The sequence below is a fragment of the Pteropus alecto genome, unplaced genomic scaffold (assembly GCF_000325575.1).
Source record: "Pteropus alecto unplaced genomic scaffold, ASM32557v1 scaffold121, whole genome shotgun sequence".
NCBI lineage: Eukaryota > Metazoa > Chordata > Mammalia > Chiroptera > Pteropodidae > Pteropus > Pteropus alecto.
In genome coordinates, this window is record NW_006434369.1 from 15,223,560 (window position 1) to 15,244,987 (window position 21,428).

The 21,428-nt window shown below is 36.4% G+C and overlaps 1 protein-coding gene and 1 pseudogene across 10 annotated transcripts in view; both read right to left on the reverse strand.

Annotated features, from left to right (window-relative positions):
* The window catches only part of FARS2 (phenylalanyl-tRNA synthetase 2, mitochondrial), a 470,462-nt gene that overhangs the window by 333,890 nt on the left and 115,144 nt on the right, over positions 1–21,428 (reverse strand). For all 10 annotated transcript variants that reach the window (XM_015587304.2, XM_015587307.2, XM_015587302.2 and 7 more), the window contains one exon: positions 4,360–4,519. In XM_015587304.2, the coding sequence (XP_015442790.1) occupies positions 4,360–4,519 (160 nt within the window). The remainder of the gene's footprint in view (positions 1–4,359; positions 4,520–21,428) is intronic.
* LOC112477755 lies at positions 4,674–4,791 on the reverse strand (annotated as a pseudogene).

The following is a 21,428-nucleotide window of genomic DNA, read 5'->3' on the forward strand; positions in this document are numbered from 1 at the left end:
CTGCTACCTGGAAACTTTCGCCTCAACACACAGTTTTAAAAGCTATTTAAATATAAATATTTTAAAAAATGACACAAAGGAAAGTCAAGGACCATATTCAGAAAAATGAATATTCTCGAGGACCATGGGAACATTTTTTATAATCACTACAGGGTCTAGCATGTTGCACCCTTTTTAAAATATTTGCTGCTGCTCGGAGAGAATGTTAAGGCCACCATCAAGACCAATTTGTCTGCTGTGCCATAGTCTGATACAAAATTACATCTCATTTCATTAGACAAAATTAAGACAAAATCAGCCATAACTATTGTTCTTGATAGTATTACTGTTTCTTCATATGCTCCCTGCTTTTATTGCCTTGTCATAATTTTCCTTCCCTCCCTCATTTCTTCATTTTTTTCATATTTACACATTTAACATTTTCTTTTTACAAGGCACCTTTCACATGTTAGCTCATTTTATGCTCATGTAAAACAAGTGTTACTACTCTGACTTTTAAAAGTTAGAAAACTGAGGCCTAAAGCACTAAATGACCTGTTCAAGATTTCAGAGTAAGTGAATGAAAGAGAACTTTAATTTTTCTGATTCCATACTACTATATCCCAGTGGTCATGAGATTTTTCTATTAACCATTTTTCTTCCTTTCTCCTCTTCCTTCTTCATTCCTTAAGGCTACACGGCTTTATGCTTGTTCTCCATGACCGGTGTCAGCTGGATGCTCCCCACCCAAGAACCTTTCCTGGAGCCCATGCCGAGGTGCCTCTCCTCTGTGCTCCTGCAGCACGCACTGTTTCCCTGTGAGAGGATTTAAGATTCATGGCTCCTTGAAGGCAGGGACTATGTCTAGCTTATTCAGTATTGTGATGCTCACAATATGGTAAAAATCCAGTGGTGCTTCCTGCTCAGAAAAATATAAGTCCATCCCCAAAGAGAGATAAGATGATCACAACAAGACACCTTCTCCAGGATTCAGCATGAGCTCCAGGAAAGGGTCCTGATTCTAGGACAGCTGAGCCAGCACTAGAGGGTAAGTAAGAATTAGCCAAGTGAAGGAGCTGGTGGTACTAAACAGGGGTGCAGTGGGGCGGGAGGGAATTTGAAAAATAACAAAGAAGAAGGAAAAACAGAAATACTAGTCATTAGAGAAAGCAGGCTACCCATCTATTCAAAATCAGTTATTTAACTATGAGGCAGTTTCTAAACCTCACAAACAGCAAGTCATTTGATGATAGAAATGTGTAGCAAGACATAAATAAGGAGAGCTCTAATAATTCTCTCCATAGACTGACAATAGAAAAATTTAGATTAAGCATGAATCTTTTTGCAAAGCTACTAGAGACAGACCACTACCTCCCTAAAATACACAAATCCCTTCTACCATAACCTGCCTCAAAAATGGCTTCAACAACACAATCCATCTCCCTGCATTCCAGTGTTAAATAGAGTATATTACTGCTAACAATAGCATAATTCCTTTCTTTTATCATTAAAGAGAAGGCGGCTATAATAGGATTTTCACAACAGTAATCTCTATCTGAAACCTGTTTCACTATTACATTATACCATTTTAATATGAAATATTTCAAACCAGACAAATAGAAAATACCAAATTTCCATGTACCCATTATTCAGTTTTATCAAATCATAACATTTTTTCATATTTAACTTTATATCTTTTTTATTTAAAAAAAAAAAAACACTATGAACACATTTGAAGCCTGGTTTGTACCTCTTTCCTAATACCATTTTCCACTTCCTAGAAAAAGACACAAGCATGAAGCTGATATACGCTTTTTAAAAATGTATGCATATAAAGAATATATAGGATTATTTAGTGGCTTCTTAAATATTACATGAACTTGACAATATGGAAGTCTAGACATTCAAACAAACCCTGATAAAATAGGACATCCATCAAAAGCTTACTACATTATAACAAGAATCTTTTTAAATACATATTTGAGTTTACACATAGGTAGGGGAAATCTGGAGGTAGGAAAAATAGAAGTGAATCAAGAGTTATAAGTGAGCACTCAAGTTCTAGCTGTGGGAGATGGTAACTGAGACTCCTACATAGAACCAGGACTTTCTACTACATCTATTTTTCTATATCTTTGTCAACACTTATAAATGTAAGATTTTCAAAAGTATTTTCATATATGGAAAATTACAAAGGATAGATCATGGTGGCTTTCATTTGTTTTCCCCTGATTACTAATAAGGGTGATCATCTCTTCGTGTATCCATTCTAGCTACATTATTTCTCACCTTCACGCTCACACATTTCTCTTAGGTTCATTTTCATTTGTTTCTTTGGAGTTATTTATATATGTTAAATGCTTATTTGACATACTACTACACTTCTATTAGAATAGCTAAAATTAAAATGACTGACTATATCAAGTGTTGTTGAAAATGTAGATAGAGCAACTAGAACTGTCATACACAACTAGAAGCAATGCGAAATTGCACAATCAAATCAGAAAATGGTTTAGCAGCATCTCAGAAGTTAAATTACACCTACCATATGATCCAACAATTCTACCCCTAGGTATTTACTGAAGAGAAATGAAAGCATATATCCATACAAAGACTTGTGCATGAATGAGATTAGAAGCTTTATTTGTATTAGCAAAAGACTGGAAATAATCCAAATATCTGTCAATGGGTGGATGGATAAACTATGGAATGGAATGCTTAGCAATAAAGAGGAATAAGCTATTGGTATACAGTACCCCATGGATGGATCTCCAAATAATTAGCCTAAGTAAAATAAGCCAAGCCAAAAAAAAAGGAGTAAACATTATAGACTTCCATTTATATAAATCTAAAAGGTGTGAACTAATTAATAGTGACAGAAAGTAGTTCACTGGTGGCCTGGAGTAAGGAAATGTAGGGAAGGGCAAGAAGAAGAGATTACTGAGGGACAGCAGGAAACTATTGGAGGTGATGAACATGTTTATTTTCTTGATTCTGCTGGTGGTTTCAAAGGTGTATACATGTGTCAAAACTTATAAAATTGTGTAAATACATTCAGTTTATTGTATGTCAACTTAGTAGATTGTAAATTTAAATATGTATAGTTTATTTTATGTCAATTATACCTCAATAAAACTGTTCTTTAAAAAGTGCACTAGAATAAGAGAATAAAAAAGAATCCTAACCATGCTAGACTTCTGTCTTCTAAATATTTTTTAAATGTAGGTCATAATTAAAGAAAATCTCCTAACCTCTTTACAGCTTTCTAAAAACAAACAAAATATTACCTCAAGGAAGTTAGAAATAGTTGGGGGGGGGGGAGGAATGAATTATAAACAAAAATTTTCTTGGGAAAAATAATACAAAGGCAAATGATTAAAGTGAGAGTCTACCTCTTAAAAGTATTGTTATTCCTCCAGGAAATTCACTGTTAAGGTTTTTGCTGTCCACTGTAGTAATCAGTACATAAATATGTAAAATTTTCTACTGGGCTCACTCGCATGGTTAAGAATCTTGCCCCACATGGGTGAACCTACAGGGTATTACGCTAAGTAAAATAAGTCAGACAGAGAAAGACAAATACCATATGATTTCACTTATATGTGGAATCTAAAAACCAAAATAAATAAACAAGCAAAACAGAAACAAACTCACAGACACAGAAAACAAGCTGATGGTTGCCAAGTGGGAGGGGGCTTGGGAGGCTGGGTTAAAATGGTGAAGGGATTAAGAAGTACAAATTGGCAGTTACAAAAGAGTCACAGATGTTTAACACACAGCATAGGGAATACAGTCAATGATATTATAATAACTATGTATGGTGTCAGGTAGGACCAGACCCATCGGGGGGATCACTTAGTAAGCTATATACATGTCTAACCACTATGCTGTACACCTGAAACTAATATAATATTGACTGTCAAGTGTAATTTTTTAAAATAGATAGATAAATAAATAAGTAGATAGATAGATAAATAAATTAATGAATGAATGAATGAATGAATAAATAAATAAATAAATAAAATGTGTGGAAATAGCGAATCTTGCCCCATTGATCATGTCTGACTTAATGATAACATAGTTATACAATAACACTAATCAGTCTGTACACTTTCTCCCCATTGATGACCCTGATCTTAATCCATTATCATTCTTTTCATAGGATATCATCATTTCCTTCCCTAGCTAATTTCATTTTCATATCTTTCTGCTCACATGGAACAAACCAGGAAATCTACAAGTTCTACCTCACTAAAGGACCCGAAACATTAAGCCACGACTTAGACCAAAAAATTTAGATACAACTAGCCTTAATGATTTCAGGAATATGATAATTATGGAATATTTAACCCCCAAAGACAAAGGCATTTGAGTACCTACCATCTCCAAAAAGATGTGTCACAAGCCTGGTAAGTGTCTGCTTAAGGTTAAACTCTACGAGCTTCATGGCCTCCATGGTATGTGTCTCTTGTTTATGGGTAGAACGAGAACTCTGTTCAAAGAGCTGCAGGCTTTCTCCATCCTTTATGCCAGCAAATAACTGTAAACCAAGAGGAATAATATAAATAAATAAAACAGTATCCTTGCCAGTCTATATCTAAAAATATAATGTGGGAATCGAGAGGCAACCCTTGGTTGACCTCACAGATGGCAAAGACCTTGTCAGCTTACAATCCCTTATTTTTTATTTTTTACGCCTACAGCACCTGGTCTTCCTAGGTGGTCTCCCATCCAAGTACAACTAGGCCCGACCCTGCTTAGCTTCCAAGATCAGACGGGATCAGGCTTGTTCAAGGTAGCATGGCCGTAGACTTCCATTAAGTCTTATAATAGCCAATGAACGTACTGAAATTAACATTCATTTACTACCAACTTTGAATAAAGCACTATGTTACATGTAATGAAGAGTGATTAGGGAATTAAAAGACACTTCTGTTCTTTGCTTATCTCTCTGTTTTACTTTTGTGTTAACTTATAGTCATTGCCTCACAAGAGACATTATCTTCAATGTTAGTGAATATACCAGTGAATCAGGCTTTCAGACTCTAAAATTGTATCCCTGACCGGACCAGTGTCCTTAGAGCATGTCCTGAGACTAGATAGAAAGAAGAGTCCAGGAGTTAAATCCTGTAAAGTCCATGAAGGCAGGAAGTAAGCTGGACTTTGCTATTTCCATCTCTCCAAAGCACAGGACAGGGCCTGAAGCATATTGCTGCCACTTTGCTATCGAGGTAAACTCTAGCAAGTGATATGGCAGCTAAGTCTCAGATAATGCTTTGTAAAATAGAAATAGTAACACTAAATTAGATACTTCATAATAATTAAATAAGATAATGCATGAAAAGCATAGAGTACCTGGCACATTGCAATGGCTAAATAAAGTTTCCTCATTATCATATAATCATAATTAATCACAGCTATTATTATTCATAAGATGCTTTACCGCCAAAATAGTGTCCCCATCTTTAACAACAAAGCCGAGCTTTACCTGCTAGGAGATTGACTCAAGAAGGAGAACTGAACAATTGAATCTACCATTCTTTCCATCTGATGTCTCATGAAATTAAAAATTTTTTTAAATGTTTTAATAAAAGAATAAATTAACTACTGTTTTTAATAACATTGGGCTGAATAATTAGAACCAAACCTCCTGATAAATCTACTAAAAAATACAAAAATTCTTAAAAGCATTGAAGAAGTAACACAATAGAGAGAAAGCACAAAGCCAGAAAAACGTCCAGCACAAGGCAAGAGAAAAATAATGAGAATATTTGCCTATCCAATGTATCAACTGAAAACCTTAACATTGGTTTTGACAGCTTACCAGAGCAAGTGAGGCCAAAGTAAAAGTCCACAGCATCTGTGTCAGATAAACAGCCTTAAAGGACTTATCCTCATGATAAGAATGAATACAAAAGTAAACCAGTTCTTATATGGACTTTTAGTCAGGTGACATATTACCTGGGCACATAGAGAGAACTTCAGGCTGTGAAAATAAACGAAGGCAATTCCAGAATGGTGGTTCTTTTAAGTGTCCAGCAAAATCAAACATGTCATAATTCTGGGAGTCCACCTGCACACTGCAAGCTTCCATTATTCATTATGGCCAATCTAGTTTAGTAGATTTAGTAGGTCAATCAGAAGCATTGGCATGTGCATGTAAGTACAGAAAACATACCAAAAATATTAGGGGAGGATGAGGATGGTTGAAGAAACAAATCCAAAACATACTGCTGTTTCCCAAAGAGCAGCACATATTCTATTAATAAGATTTAGAGAGGTATGGAGATAAATATTTTATTTTAATAGTTTAATAGTTTTATATTAATTTAATTGTATACTACACAAATATCTTATACCAAATCCTTAACTTAACACACAATATAGCTAGAATAATGCTAAGTTAAAGAAGTCAATCACTTCAAGACTGTTTTTTAAAAACTATGAAGATCTAACAGTATGTGCAATACATAAGTATATCTGAAAAATATCTATAACTTACACTAAAGACTGAAGTTTAAAAAACTCTGAAAGAAGGAAAAGTGGTAATTCATTATGCCATCTGCACATACAACAAAGAAGAATAAGACCATAAAAACAAGTAAGCTATTATTTCTAGAGGAAATATAATATTAGAGCTGGAAGGGACTTTAGAGATCAGCTAAGCCAAACCCAAATGAGGAAATGAAATCCAGAGAGATGAAGTTTCAGAGAGGATAAGATCACTTAGCCACTTAGTCACCAAGCTAGGACTAAAATACTCATCCCACCTTTGATTCCAGGGACCATTAAGTGGCTGCCTCTCACTTAGCTTTATGCTTGAGACACATCCACTGTTGATGAAATTAAATTAGATGTCCATTAACTGCATACACTAGCCTGTGTCTTTTGTTTCTCCACTAGGATTTCTTCTATTTCTCTGACATTTTCTTAAGTGTCCGTGCACAAATCCAAAGGACCCAGAACACAAATTCCACCTCTACTGCAACTGCCAGGGCAAGTAGTTCACAAACGAGAAAAAGCAGGTATAAGAAATTAATTCTAATCAGGCTTTAAAATAAAAGTGGATTGCAAAAACCAATTAAATTAAAATTTTTTAATATCAAAAGAATTTTTTAAATGGCCCAGATTTTAAACACACATTTTAAAAAGCAAATAAATAGCCAACTGTAAACAGAGCTTGTATAGAAAAATTTCAAGGAGTCAATTAGGACTTCCCAAAGCAGTCATTTTTCTATTCAGCCATTTAAAAATATCCATTGGTCACTGGTTTAATCTACTGAATCTCCCGTAAGTATTAATGCTAAACACTCAACCACTCTGCCTCTCTCTGAGTTCCTATGACAGATAAAATGACTCTATAACAAATGGCTGCTGTTGTCCCTGCTTGCACTACTACTGGCTAACAGTTATTGATCATTTACTATTCTTGCTACCTTACTGGGTGCTTACCTTGTTTACAATACGGTTTCATTTAATCTTCACAATCTTTATTATTTCCCTATTTCTCATATAAGAAACCTGAGGTTTAGAGTAGTTAAATAACTTTACACTATCACATAGCAAGTTGTAAAGCCTAAATTCAAAACAAAATCTGACTCACAACCATACTTCAAGGCTCCATGGTTATTTCCATAAGAGCATATACATCATCATCTTTTGGGCTTCAGTGTAAAAAGAATCTATAAAGTCAGATAAATGAGATTAAGAATTGAATATAAAACACGAAGAGAGATGTGCTACAGTAGTTCCATACACTGATATTAGGCACCCTATTTAAAAGTGATGGTTTCTCATAATTAAATCATTATGCAACAAGGAAATAAATCCTTCAAAAATGATTAAGATTTGTCTTTCGAATGCGTTAATACGTGCAACTGCATCAATGTGAATGGTTGAGGAAGATTGCTTTGAGACCAAATGTGAGCTACAACAATGTTGTGCATCAGTAACAGGAAGGCATTGTTTGGTAGAGGCCACACAGACTTCCAAAGGCAATATCCAGTGTAAGGAGGATGATATTTCTGTCGTGCCTATTGTGACACCAGAACTTGATGGAGGTTATCTCAGTCCTTTCATTTTGAACTGAAGGGGAGAAGAGAACCAAGGGAACACAGCAGTAGAAATGTGGAAAAGAAATGCTTGAAAGGTGAAGAAATAAATAATACTCAGACAAGTGAAAAAGCAGAAGAAACATTACACAAACCCAAAAGTGGTTCAGAAGAAACCCTCCAGAGAGAAAGGCCATGGGTTTGTGATATTGTTGTTCTTTTTATATAACTTTAAAAGATGACATGGCATAGAAAATAATCAAAATAAAACCTTAATTCAAGCAGTCCCTGTGGTGGCTGGGGGCTCATAAAAGGCAAGGTCCTTCAAGGATACCCAACAAGAATGTTTTAAGCATGTGAGATGCACAGGATCATATGTTCATTGCATTTTAACTCAATCTTAATGCTGATGCAATAATTCCACTTTCTAGCCTGAGGTATCTGAGCCTGGGCAATAGGTTTGAGGGCTAGCCTAATCTCACAGCAAAAGAAAAATTTACGCTTAAGAAACTGTGGTAGCAGCATCAAGACAATATTTAGAAAAGTAAATCAGAAACAGATATATTACTTTCAAGTTACGAAGCATTTCTTCATTATAACATTAAAACAAATATGATAAGGTCCCTTCAACATTTGAAAATTTAATCAGTTCATAAGCCAATTAGCCATAACTATATCACCAATTTAGTTAATTTTAGGTTCAAAAGTCAATCTTTGCCTGAGGTAATAGACCAAAAGTCTAAAACCCTGTGAGACAGACCATAACAGCATAATTGCTCTGAAAAATATCAAATACAAGTACAAGAAACATGAGTAGTGAAGAGACAATCCAAGATAACATTAATGGAAAAATACTGCTGGGTGACATAGCCAAACAAAATAGTTTAAGTAGACAGATTGAGTACAAGAAAGAAATGAGGTCATAACTATGAATTCAAGCTGTGCAAAGCAGCATTTTATTTTAATAAAGAAGAAGAGGAGGGAAGTGGAAGGAGCAGGGGAAGGAGAAAAAAAGGAGAAGGGGGAAGAAGAGGAAGAAGAGCTTTAAAATCTCAATAACAGAACCCAAATGACATTTTGGTTTTGTGGGGTTCCTCCTAGATTGAAGTTATGCCTACATTTATAAACATTTATTTCCTCAAGTTGATATTTTTAAATGTTTAATTTAACTGTATGACTCTGAGAAAGGATCTGACTCAAAAAATTACCAGCTTAATTAAATAGGGGAAATTTTTTTAAAAAATAGTCTCTGAGAATTCTTCGGCAGTTGGGAGTGTGGGGTGGGAGGGGGCGTTGTGGGGAGACAATAACAGAGCTGGGAAGTGAAAACCCAAAGGTTACCAAAGAATACAAGATAGTTGATAAACAGCTTCTTTTTTAAGGATTTTTGAAATCTCCTGACACTGGAAAGTGGGCCAGATAACAGAAAAGGGGATTTGGAGAGAAGAGACAGGGTTATTTAAAATTTTTTCAGAATGATTTCACTGCAGATTACATGATACAAATGCTCTCTTCTTTCTTACTTACAAAATTATCAACAGATTCCACATCGCTCATTAATGACTGGACTCACAGTAAACAAAAGAAGTCCCTAGTTCTGTATTCTACTGAGTGGGAAATGAAAACAAGAGGGTGCACTAGTGAGCACAAACATATTAACCAGAAGAGACTTAATTCCAAACTGTATGGCTAAAAAAAATGATAGGTCAGTATAAAGTCAGTGATGGATATGATCTTTTCACCAAAACACTACTTTCTCCATTATTATTCTTCATGAACCCATTTTAAAAAGCTGTATTTACTAAATAATACTTTTTAAATTAAAGACACATATAACTGACACCAGGGTCACATTGACTTGATAAAATTCAAATTAATATTTATCTTTCTCTGTAGCCTTTTTTCCCCTCAATTGTATGATTTCTCAAAGGGATAAGAAGTGGGGTTTAGGATAAGACAATCCCAAAGAAACAATAAGGGAGACTGTTCAAATTATTGATTCAACTCATGTTTCTGAATTATCAGTATACAAGTACTCTTCTCGCCATCAAAAATATTTGAAAAGAGCACAGCAAGAAGGTTTGGAAATACAGATAAAAATAAATGTAGGTAATAATAAATAAAAATTGGTTTACTAATTGTGACAAATGTGCCATAGTAGTATAAGATGGAAACTGGGTGTGGGGAACACAGGAACTCTCTGTACTGCCTTTGCAATTTTTCCATAAACCTAGAATGATTCTAAAATATAAAGTTTATTAAGAAATTGAATATAGGTACCCTATACTCCTTTGATTGAGGTCATCATGCTCAAGAGAGACTAAAGCCCAAACAGCAACATTTCAAATTCTTATTGTGAAAGAAGAGAGACCACCATGATTTTTAAGCCACTTAGAGCAACAGGAAAGGGCTCTGTGAACAAGTGTCACCTCAAGAGTAAGGACCTTGAACACAACAGATGAACACAGTGCCCTGAACACAACAGATGCTTCACACATTTCTTCTTAATTATTTCATTAATTTAGAACTATCTCTCTAAGCACGTGCTGAGTCAAGACCAAATCTTGTATTAGCTGTTCTCTCCAGTTAACTTCAGAGACCAATCATGTATCTCACTCCTGAAAACATCTATCCTACCTACATTACTTTCACTAGGGGGAAAAAAAAATTGGTTTTATCTTCTTCCGAGAAAAGAAAAGGCATCAGATAAGAAACTCCCCCCGCCCCAACTTCTAGCCTTCCATTCCCATACATAAATTGTATTTGCCTTTGCAGTCATGTTTAATTCTTCATGCCCACTTAATTTGGGGGGAGGAGGAGAAGTGTACCTTCCTCCTGTCGGGCTCTAGGCATTACTAACCTCTCTCCAGTGAACTGAATACACCCAATCCCATCACTTTCTATCTCCTCAAAGTTCTTAGAAATCATCTCATGTCTCCTATACCTTTGATCTCTCTTATGGCTATCTCCTCAGTAAACATATTCAATCCTTCCCTTTAAACGAACAGTCCACAAAATAAACAAAACTCTCACTGATCCCATTTCCTCACAAGACTACCCTTTCTCCTCTTCCCAGTCAAGCTGGCCACTCTTTCTTGGTTACCTTCACAGCTTCACTTTCCTTGCTTTCATGTTGCTAAATATTTGTATTCCACAGGCATTTTCAGTTTTGGACACTTCTAACTATGCTTACTCTTCCCTAGATGAAAGCAGCCAAACTCATAGCCGCAACTACCATCTGTATGCTGATGGATTGGAAATCTCCATCTCCATCCTAGACAACTGTACCAGGGCCCAGACACATACATGCACCTGCTTACTGGGCATCTCCACTTGCAAATCCCTCACCTAAATATATCCCAAACTCAACTAGCTTTCCTGACCCTTACCCCAGAAAACAGTCCTCCTCTTGGCATCCATAACCCTGGGAATGGTACCAAGAAAGCAACCCAGTTAATAAAATCAGGCAAAACAACTGACCAAATTTCCAAAATACCCAGAAACCTTTGGCAATACCTTTGGGGAGTGGAAAGAGGCAGAAATCACTGATGATACTCCACTGACATTGGTGCTGAGTGCGGCCTGAGCATGCCAGGAAAGCAGCTGTGTGGAGTCACATGGGCACCAACTTGCTGTTCTGAATATATTCCTGACCCTGACTTCTTGCGAACATGTGTTTTTGTCACTAAGCAAAGAACTAAATAGTCTCTATGATATATTCTACTTGAGATTTCTCTCATGGAGGCTTAATGAGGGGAGGTGTGGAAAGACCATGTTGTCCAGCAGGGACCTGTTTGAGTCTGCAGATGAAAGTTTGAGAGTCTCCCTACAAAAAACATGAGACTGAAACCATCGGAACGTGTCAATTTGAACCTTGAGCTTTCTGTCTTGTATAGGATACCTGACAGCCAATATTTTGTTCCATCGCCTGGCAAAAGTTGCCTTTGTATTTTTGTAGTGTCTTTCACCACAGAACATTGACTGTTTCAAATCTCTTTCCATTATTTCACTGGCACAAAGTCTCATGTCGAGAAGAGGAAATAAAACAAGCAGCAGGGAGAAAATAAAGTCTGCTTTTGCAGCGCAGAAATTTTAATGCATTCCCTCCCCTCTGCTAATCTCTGTAACTTGATTAATTGGCATGTGGTATGCTGCAGAAAATCCAGGGAATGACAAAACTGATTTAATATCAATTAGCTAAAACAGGAACGGACTTCCCACAGAGACCTTAGGACAGAGCTGTATTTAACTTGGCCCTTTTAAACACAAGCTCCTCAAATGATGAACAGTAGAAGATCCCACTTAGGCCCAGTTGTTTAAAGAAATTAAAGACTGTGGAAATTAGCAGCTGAAATCCACTTGGATGAGTCTACTATCCCTTTAATAACGTCTGTCTATTCATTTCACTAAGACATCCCAATCCTTCCTCCAAAGTGATTTGAATACTTAATATTTGCTGAAATGCTTTAGTTGGATTTAAATAACATAACTGAATTTGCTTGCTGCATTCAGGGGAAATGAAGGCTTGGGAATTCCTATGGTAAGATATGTGAACGTGCTTATTTTTAGAAGTGATTCTTACTTATTTCTCTGTCTGTGAACCAAGAATTAAGAAGCAGTGGACCTGCCAAATATATGAGGCTGTATTTGTCAGATTTATAGGGTTCATATGTCATTCTCCAGGTGACTGGCTTGTCCCTGGGGCTCAGAAGTGATTTGCTTAGTGACTGGTTTTGGTTGAGTTGAACAGGATATAAGATTGCTTTTGTACTTAGATACCATGTGTTACTTAAAACCTCATCTTAAATAGGACTGCTGTAAAATAAGTGCCTGACTAAGTGCTATTCCTTTCGTTTACAGCCTAGTGAGAGAGATAAACTAGAAACTCTACACAACATAGTCAGCACAGTTAAGAGAAATATGGCCAACGCAGAGGAGGAAATCTTTGTCCCTGGGGTAATAATAGAAGGCTTACCAAAGACCCTTAAAGAGAAGTTTGACATTATTCAGGCAGAGACAAGGTGCTGTCTTCCAGATAGCTGGAGTAGCAGATTTGAAGGCATGAAGATACAAAAGAATGTGAAGAGTTCCTGCAATGTATACTGCAGAGTGGTTGGAGCAGGAAGAAGTGCTAGGAAATGAAGTTAGGGAGAGAGGTGTAAACTGCTTCATGAAGTGTCTCTAGGTAACCTCATAGAATCTGAACTTTAGTTTAGAAAGAATGAGAAGTCTTTAATAATTTTTAAGCGTAAGAGTGATGCAGTCAGATTGGCATTTTAAAAAAGAATTTTGCAGATTAGCTGTGGAATGGAGCAGTGTAGGGTAAGCATGGAGATAGTGAGACCAGCTAGAAGATTACTTACAATGATCTAAGAGAGAACCAATGCAGGCCAAGACAAAGAAATGGCAGGGATGACAACCCATGTGACACCACAAAGCTGTCTCCCTAGCAGGCCCAGGCCGCACTCAGCACCAATGTCTGTGGAGTATCATCAGCGATTTCTGCCTCCTTCCACTCCCCAAAGATACTGCCAAAGGCTTCTCGGTATTTCAGAAATTTGTTTTGCCTGATTTTATTAACTCTGACATATCATGACAAGTATCTTTTCAGCACTTTTCTTCTCTTGGGGTACTCCTAGGGGTACCAATGGGAGAAGGAAGTAGATTAATATTCTGCCAACCTCCAGCCTATAAAGAGAAAACATCAGAAACTTCAATTTGTCAAAGCAAGGAAGTTACATGAAGCTGTACACAAAATACATGAGAGAGTCAACGTCTGGATGTGTTGAGGCAAAAAGCAACAACGGCAACAATAAAAAGCACCCCACTCTGGTGTGAACTGGTTCTCATGACAACCATCATTTAAAGGAAGATAAAACTTAATCCATTCTGCTGTGGAATTTAACACTGTGATCTCTTGTCATCCTCTTCCTAGGCCAAAATGACTGATAAAACAGAGAAATAGATTGCATTTTTTCTTCAAGTGGCTAAACAGCTCATTCATAGTGCCAATGGGTGAAATATAATGGGACTGAGACCCATCTAAATTCTATCACCTACTCTAAAGGAAGATGACAGAAGACACGTTAACTAATCAACAGAGAAGATACCAGTGGCTTAAAAAAAGAAAGAAAGAAAAAAGAAATCAGATTTAAAAAATAAGACCACAAAATATCTGATTCATGTTGATGACATACTTCACAGGAAGAAGGCAGACATCTATTTTCAAGATTAATATAAAGGTATGTGTAGAGGAATTAACATATTTGCTGAGTGTCTCCCACTCAAAAGGTATCATACTAGGTTCTTTAAACACAAATCAGCAGGTGTCCTTGTTTTAATTAAGGCTCAGAGTGGTTAAATAACTTATCAAATATCCCCAGAGAGTGAGATGCAGAGCCAGGATTTGACTCCCCTTTCACCAGCTCAAAAGCTGGTGTTATTTCTGGAATAACAAGCACTGCTACTGAAAACATTCTCCATGTGATACCAAGGCCCACAGGCTCCAAGAGCCAATAATCGAAAGTTCAAGCCTTTTGTTCAATCCTGAAGGGCCAAAAAAATGGATAACTCCTTACTTTAACACTTTTATGTACAAATAAAGGCTATTTGCTAGTAATTAACTACATGGTATACTAGGAATTTCTAAAATATGGCATCCATTGAAAAAAATTAAGGAGTTATTAGAATTGACTAGGGACTCTGTGTTCCACTAGAAAGTCGGCTGCCCAAGAATGCTGTGATGGTTAATTTTACGTGTCCACTTGATTGGGCCATGGGGTGCCCAGATATTTGGTTAAACATTATTTCTGGATATGTCTATGAGAGTGTTCTTGGATGAGGCTGACATATGAATCAGTAGACTGAGTAAGGCAGATGGCCCTCCCCCGCATGAGTGGGCCTCATCCAACCCATTGCAGGCCTGAATAGAAAAAAAAGGCTGAGTAAGAAGGAATCTTTTTCTTCTCTGCCTTTTAGTTATTATTTTATGTTTTATTTTGTATTTTATATTATATTTTATATATTTTTTTTTATTTTTTATTTCCCTCAAGCAGGGACACCAGTCTTCTGCTCAGATTTGGATTCCTACAGGAACTAACACCATTGGCTCTCCTGCCTTTCAGGTCTATACCATTGGCTCTTCTTGGTCTGAACTTCTCAGCTTCCATAAACATACATTGCTTTCTTTTAATAAATCTCTTTACATAAACCATATACTTGTGTATACACACACATACACACACAAACACATCCTATTTGTTCTGTTTCTAGAGAATCCTGATTAATACAAACAGTAAACAACAAAAAGCTCCTATAGCCCTGAAACACATCTGAAAAGTGGGAACTTCCACGATTCACAAGAAAACTATCAGTAGATCTTCAGTGGTATTCTAGGTTGGTTGTAGATTTCAAATGCTGGTAGAGCCTTTTAACAATAAATCAATATTAGCTGTACATTAAGAGTTTGTGTGGGTTACTTGATAAACAGTATATAGTATATGTTGATGCACAATAGAATCAACATTTAACAACTAGATTCTAAAACTGTATTTAAGACACTATAGTTCAAATAAGAATCATTTCTACCACTAGAGTCAAAGCAGATGTTCACATATTCTACATGGTCCTGCTGCCAATTCCCCTGAGAAATAACACATCAGTGGTATCGCAGCATTCTTTTTGCACTAAAAAAGTGAAGAGTTGGGGCAACTGAACTGAGGAGTCTTTTACTTCATCTAAGAGTCCACGTCCTAAAAATATGACCTTGGAGAAGGTAAACCAAATTCTCACTGAAACAGTCTCTCACTCCCAATTCTTAGGGTGAGAAAGTTATTCTTTCCATTTGTCTGAAGTCAATTACTCTTTGTTGTGATTTACAACAAATTATCTAAACCTCAACTCACAACAGGCCTCCAAGAGTCCTGTTATGGCTGTGTGTTAAAATCTGTTCCCTACAAGATCCACGCTACCAACTCTGTACCTGAGTCTCATCTCCAGGTAGCTCAGTGCCTTACGAGATTTCTAAACACAGAACTACTATTTGTTTCTTGGATCTGAATGGTCCCTACTCAAGAATGTTCTCTGCCCTAGGACAGAGACTTAGGCAAAAACTATTTCCTTGGCTTCCGCTAGACACATTCAACTCAGCCTCCCGTTCCTAGAGAGCTTCTGACTTTTAACTCTTGACTCTGATCCTAATCCTCAAATCACCCCAACAACTGACATCTGGTCATTCCCAAGTTGGGCAGCATTCTTTGCCTTCTTATAGCTAACTTAACCCTGACTTCTGCTGCTGTTTATGTAATCCACCACTGAACACACAATACCAGTTTGGATCCCAGTGTGATCTAAGAAAAATATTATAAAGAAGCAGCAGAAGTGGGAAGAAAGGTAATTGCTAAGAGTATAAAGAACAATAGCTTCTCCAATTTTCTACAGACTTGGGCTGGCAATTGCCGACAAGGAGACTGAACTATCTCCTTGACAACAACTTCTAATTTCATAATCTAATACAGGAACATATAATATCCCTTAAACTATATACAAAATCTGATGTGGGAGGAGTGTCTAAATTTCTCAACAGATTCTCAAGTGGTAAAAGAAAAAGATCAGAAATCACTGTTGTGATGAAATGCTATCAACATTATATAAAGTCTCTATATAGCTGAAAAATATCATTGTGTTTAGATGATGTATCTAGTTTAAGAAAACTCTATTTTATCTTTCAAATTCATTCATAGTAACAGGTTTACAATTTCACAGAGAACTACCCCAGGATGTGTCAGAAAGATAATATTAGACAGTAAATTCAAGGAGAAAATCTCAGAAAGAAGATACCTAAAATACTTGTTAAAGGACACACTATCAGTCAAATAGCAAGAATGTCATCTTTTACTTCTTAGACTCAGGCATTTGAACATACAATTCAATAGGATGCACATATCACAGATTGTTAGCTGATTCTGAGGCTGGCTAGTAAAGAAACTTCCTCTCATTACCACCCCACCTGCAGCTATCAAGCTGAAAATGTGAATTACACCACTTCTTCTATATAAGTAGCTATCAGTAATGTGCCCCAGGCAAAGATATGTGGTCTCTAGCAAGGTGTAAAGTCTACTGTGAAAGAGCATATCACTGTGAAAATATTTTTGCTACTTTCACACATCACTTTAGCTAGTACAAAAAAAAAATTCTTACTGTAATTATGTGGATTCAGTAAAACCTAATAACACTCTCTTGCCTCCAACAGTAAATGTTGGATGTAAATGGTAATAATTTTCCTGAAATCTTGGAGGAATAAGATACAGAGAATATTCATCTGTTTTTCTCTGGATGCTATATTGGACCAGGAACATAAGCTTTCACCCTTCAAAACATCCTCTATCCTTTATGTATTCCATGTACCAAGAGCCAATAACTAGAGAGCATCCTCACTACCTAAATTATAATCAAGGAATTTTAAATTAGAATCAAGAACAAATGTTTTTGCCTCCCTAAATGTGACTTTCTCTAGCAACCCATTTGTTGGATTAATAACAACCTATCTCCCTAAAGACATATTCAGGAAAGGGAGAAAGAAAGCTGACTGTGCCAGTTATCAATGCACTACCTCTGAGCCACAAATCAATCCTTCATTAACTGCTCTGTGAAAACTTGAGTTGGGCCCTTTAAATATTTTTCTTTTGCCAGCTGGCAAAATGTTAAGCTCTGTCAGTAGAGGTCACTGGAGAGACATTACAAAGGGAATCTTGCTAGATCCCAAGTGCACGGTAAGCCAAGCAGCAGTGCTCAGCTCCCCAAGGACTCCCACAGTAGCCAGCTGCTTCCTCCAATTACCCATCTTGGGCAGTTTCAGAGCAGACTGCTTCCTGCAAGACATCATCTCCAAAAAAACTTTCCCTGGCACCTCAGAGAGCAGATTTACAAGAAATGCTAAAGTGTAGATAGTCAGCAATTCCATCAGCATTGACACCACAGCCACCTCTGGGTCTTTCAGTGAGCCACAGCTAGGGAAGGGGGAAGGGGCTTTTCCTTGGGGACTCAGTATCAGTCCCAGGGGTAGCAGCTGCTCCTTATATCTGCTTGTTCTGTACTCTTTCCAGTCCACTTTATTTCTTACTCGCCAATCCCTTATTACCTCAATTCTGTGTTACACTTAATAATTCTTTATGTTAAACTTTCCCTGATCAAGCTACAATAGGGTTTCTGTCTTACAATCCAACCCTAACTAATATATCTACTCCACTGGAAGGCTGGAGTGTGAAAAATGGCTAAGAGTACCCAATAAGAAAAGCTTACAGGGAAACTCCATGCAGTTAACTATGTTAACTGCTATCTTTTACAGAGTGGTAGTCGGCCGACTAGAACAAAGGAGACATCTAAGTGCCACATTTACCAACTACCACTCTGTGCAGAACCTTGCGTTAGAGGTGGAAGGCACAAAGAAAATAGAAAGGCACCCTTAAGGAACTGACTAACCAGTTGAAGATATCCGATGTACACAAATTAACAATTCAAGGCAGTAGAGCTGAAAGTTCAACAGGGTCATGGGCAAGAATACTATAGGTCTGTAACAGGTCTCAGATTAAAATGCTATTTAGTTTCTATCTTGTCATAAGCAAGAACTAATTATTTGCAAAGCCCTGTGCCAAAGAAAACAAGAGACCAGCCTCTCTTTAAATGGTTCTCCAACCACTCACCACTTTGTCTTCTAATAATGGGGTATTACTCAAATACAATATAGTGTGGACTCCTGGCTGTAAACAGTTGCCTTTCACTTTATTGTCAAGAGATATACTTAAGTAAACATTTGGGTAGAGGGAAAAAAAACTGTTTAAGTTAAAGCCATTTCAATTTAAGTGTGTCTTTGATAGGGGCGGTCCATCCTAAAACATTTTAAAGAAGAGATTAGGAAAACATGGTGACTATAATCTATCAAGGCCAAATAAAAATGCCTTCAATAAAGCCCCTCCACATGAGGCTATTAAGGAAACCCCTGAAGCACATGGTGGAAAATAAAACCCTGTCATTCAATGAAAGATAGAAAAGTGATTCTGGACAAAAAGCAGGAATAAAGAGACAACCCTTGGCAAAACCGCAAGAGTAACAGTGGGGAAGCTTGGAAAAAGAAGCATAAGAACAGGAGGGTTCTAATGAACCATCTGGAAAGTGGGAAAGAATATCAAAGGGAACAAAAGTGAAATTTTCTAATGATAAACGAAAGTGGTTTTCTAATAAGAATGAATCACAAAGGATTTCAAAGGGGTTGTTCAAAATGAAGGATATCCACTCGACAAGGATTGAATCATTATAGGCAAGGAGCACAACCTATGGCAAGAACCCCTTAAACTACACTCCTATAGGAAGAAATGGCGAATGATCATGATTATTTTTTTAAGGAATGGGGTGGGATGGAATATGAATCTGACAAGACATCTTGATGAAGTATTTTACTAATGTGTTGTGGTCAAAATTATACCAATAGCCTACTCCTCTGTACACCCTCACTCATCTCTTCTATAAAAACATTCCCCTTTGTTTCTGAGCAAAGAAAGGAAGTCTCATCATGAACAATCTTCAATTGAGGAAGAAGTACTGTTTGCATATATGTGCACGTAAGAGAAAATCCCTGGATAAAACTGACCCAGAGTAAGTCATCAAAGGGGAATGAAGACTCACTAAGGAAACAAAGATTCTGCAGTCAAGAGTAAAGCGTGAACTACATGATGGCTGCCTCCTACACAGCCCTTCAGTGTATTCATAAGAATCTTGCACAGGGCACAACTGGTGAAAAAGGACAAGGCATCTCCAGGGACAAAAAATAAAATAAAACAAAATCTTTGAGCACTGGTCCAGGTATGTATTTTTTAATTGATATTTTTAATTCAGATTAAATAGATACATAACTTATATGGGCTCCCTCTGGTGGGTCTGTCAAACACATCAAAATCTGCTATTCTTTGCAAAACAAATATCTCAATAAATATTTCATAAAAATTGAGTTTTGAAACTATAGAAAGGTGGCTCTCAAACATTTTAATCTCAATAATCCTTCTATGCTCCAAAAAAAATCATTAACATTTTGCATCATTTGCAAACATGACGCTTGATACCATTGATCCTCCCTTAACCTCTCAGGTAATCTGTCTTGATTTTGATGTTTATGACTCCCAAGTAATTTTTTCACATCTACCTACATATTTAGCTAACAAAAAAAATGTGATTGTGATGTGTATATGTATATTCGTGTGTGTAGAGAGAGAAAGAAAGCTAGAGAAGTAAAACACAGAGAAACAGAGAGAGCATGAGCAAGTATACAGTGAGAGCATGTATTGTTGGGCATGTTTTGAAATATCTATTAAAAAGATATCACTGTTTAATATCACTCATATTTCTTTTTCAACACTGTATGCAAACCTCATCCCTGTTGACACAGATACCTCTAGTTGAATTACATTAAGTGCTATAAAGTATTCAATGTGCAAATGTACATTGCCTATATGTATTTACATATATATATATATTTACATTTAATGCCAGATCAAATAGCAATACAATTTTTTTTTTATTGGAAACCACCAAAAAACTATACAAGTGGTTGCAACTATATACACTCCACTAGAAGGGCACAAGATTTACAGTTCTTCTAGACAATTGGTATTGTCAGGATTATTAATTTTTGCTAATCTAATGGGTTTGAAATAATATCTGGTTGTTTTAATTTCCAGTTTCTTGTTTACTGATATAGCTGGTCCTTGTTTACTGGTCTTTGTTTATTGATCTCTTCTTCAATAGGCTGTTAACGCTCTTTGCCTGTTTTTCTTTCTTTATAAAAAAATTACACAATAAATTCATAAAAAATGTATAAGTATATCATGGTTAAAGAATAATAAAAGTATATACATGTGTGCTCACTACCCATATCCATTTTCAGAAAAGAGAACAGTACCAAAAACTCTGCAGCACTCTGCATAGTCCTATCTGATCACAACTGCCTTGCTGCAACTCAAGGAAGTAACTAAACTGAATTTTTAAATTACTCCCCTGCTTTCCTTAACTTTTCCATATATGCATGAACCCCTAAATAATATATTGATCATTTTGCCCATTTTTTAAACTTTACACAAATATAATCATGTGTAACTTACTTCCTTTGCCTAATAGTACTTCCTACATTCATTCGTGTTGATGTATATGGTTGTGATTTACTTGTTTACACAGATATATAACACTCACATACCACTGAATAATATACCACAATTTACTTATCTGTTCAACTCTTGGTAGAAATATCGGTTATTCCAGTCTTTAGTTAATACTAATAGTGCTATGAACATTCTCATCTATCTGCAGATGCAAGCACTTAAGAATGTATCTAAAGCATATAATGGGAGTGGA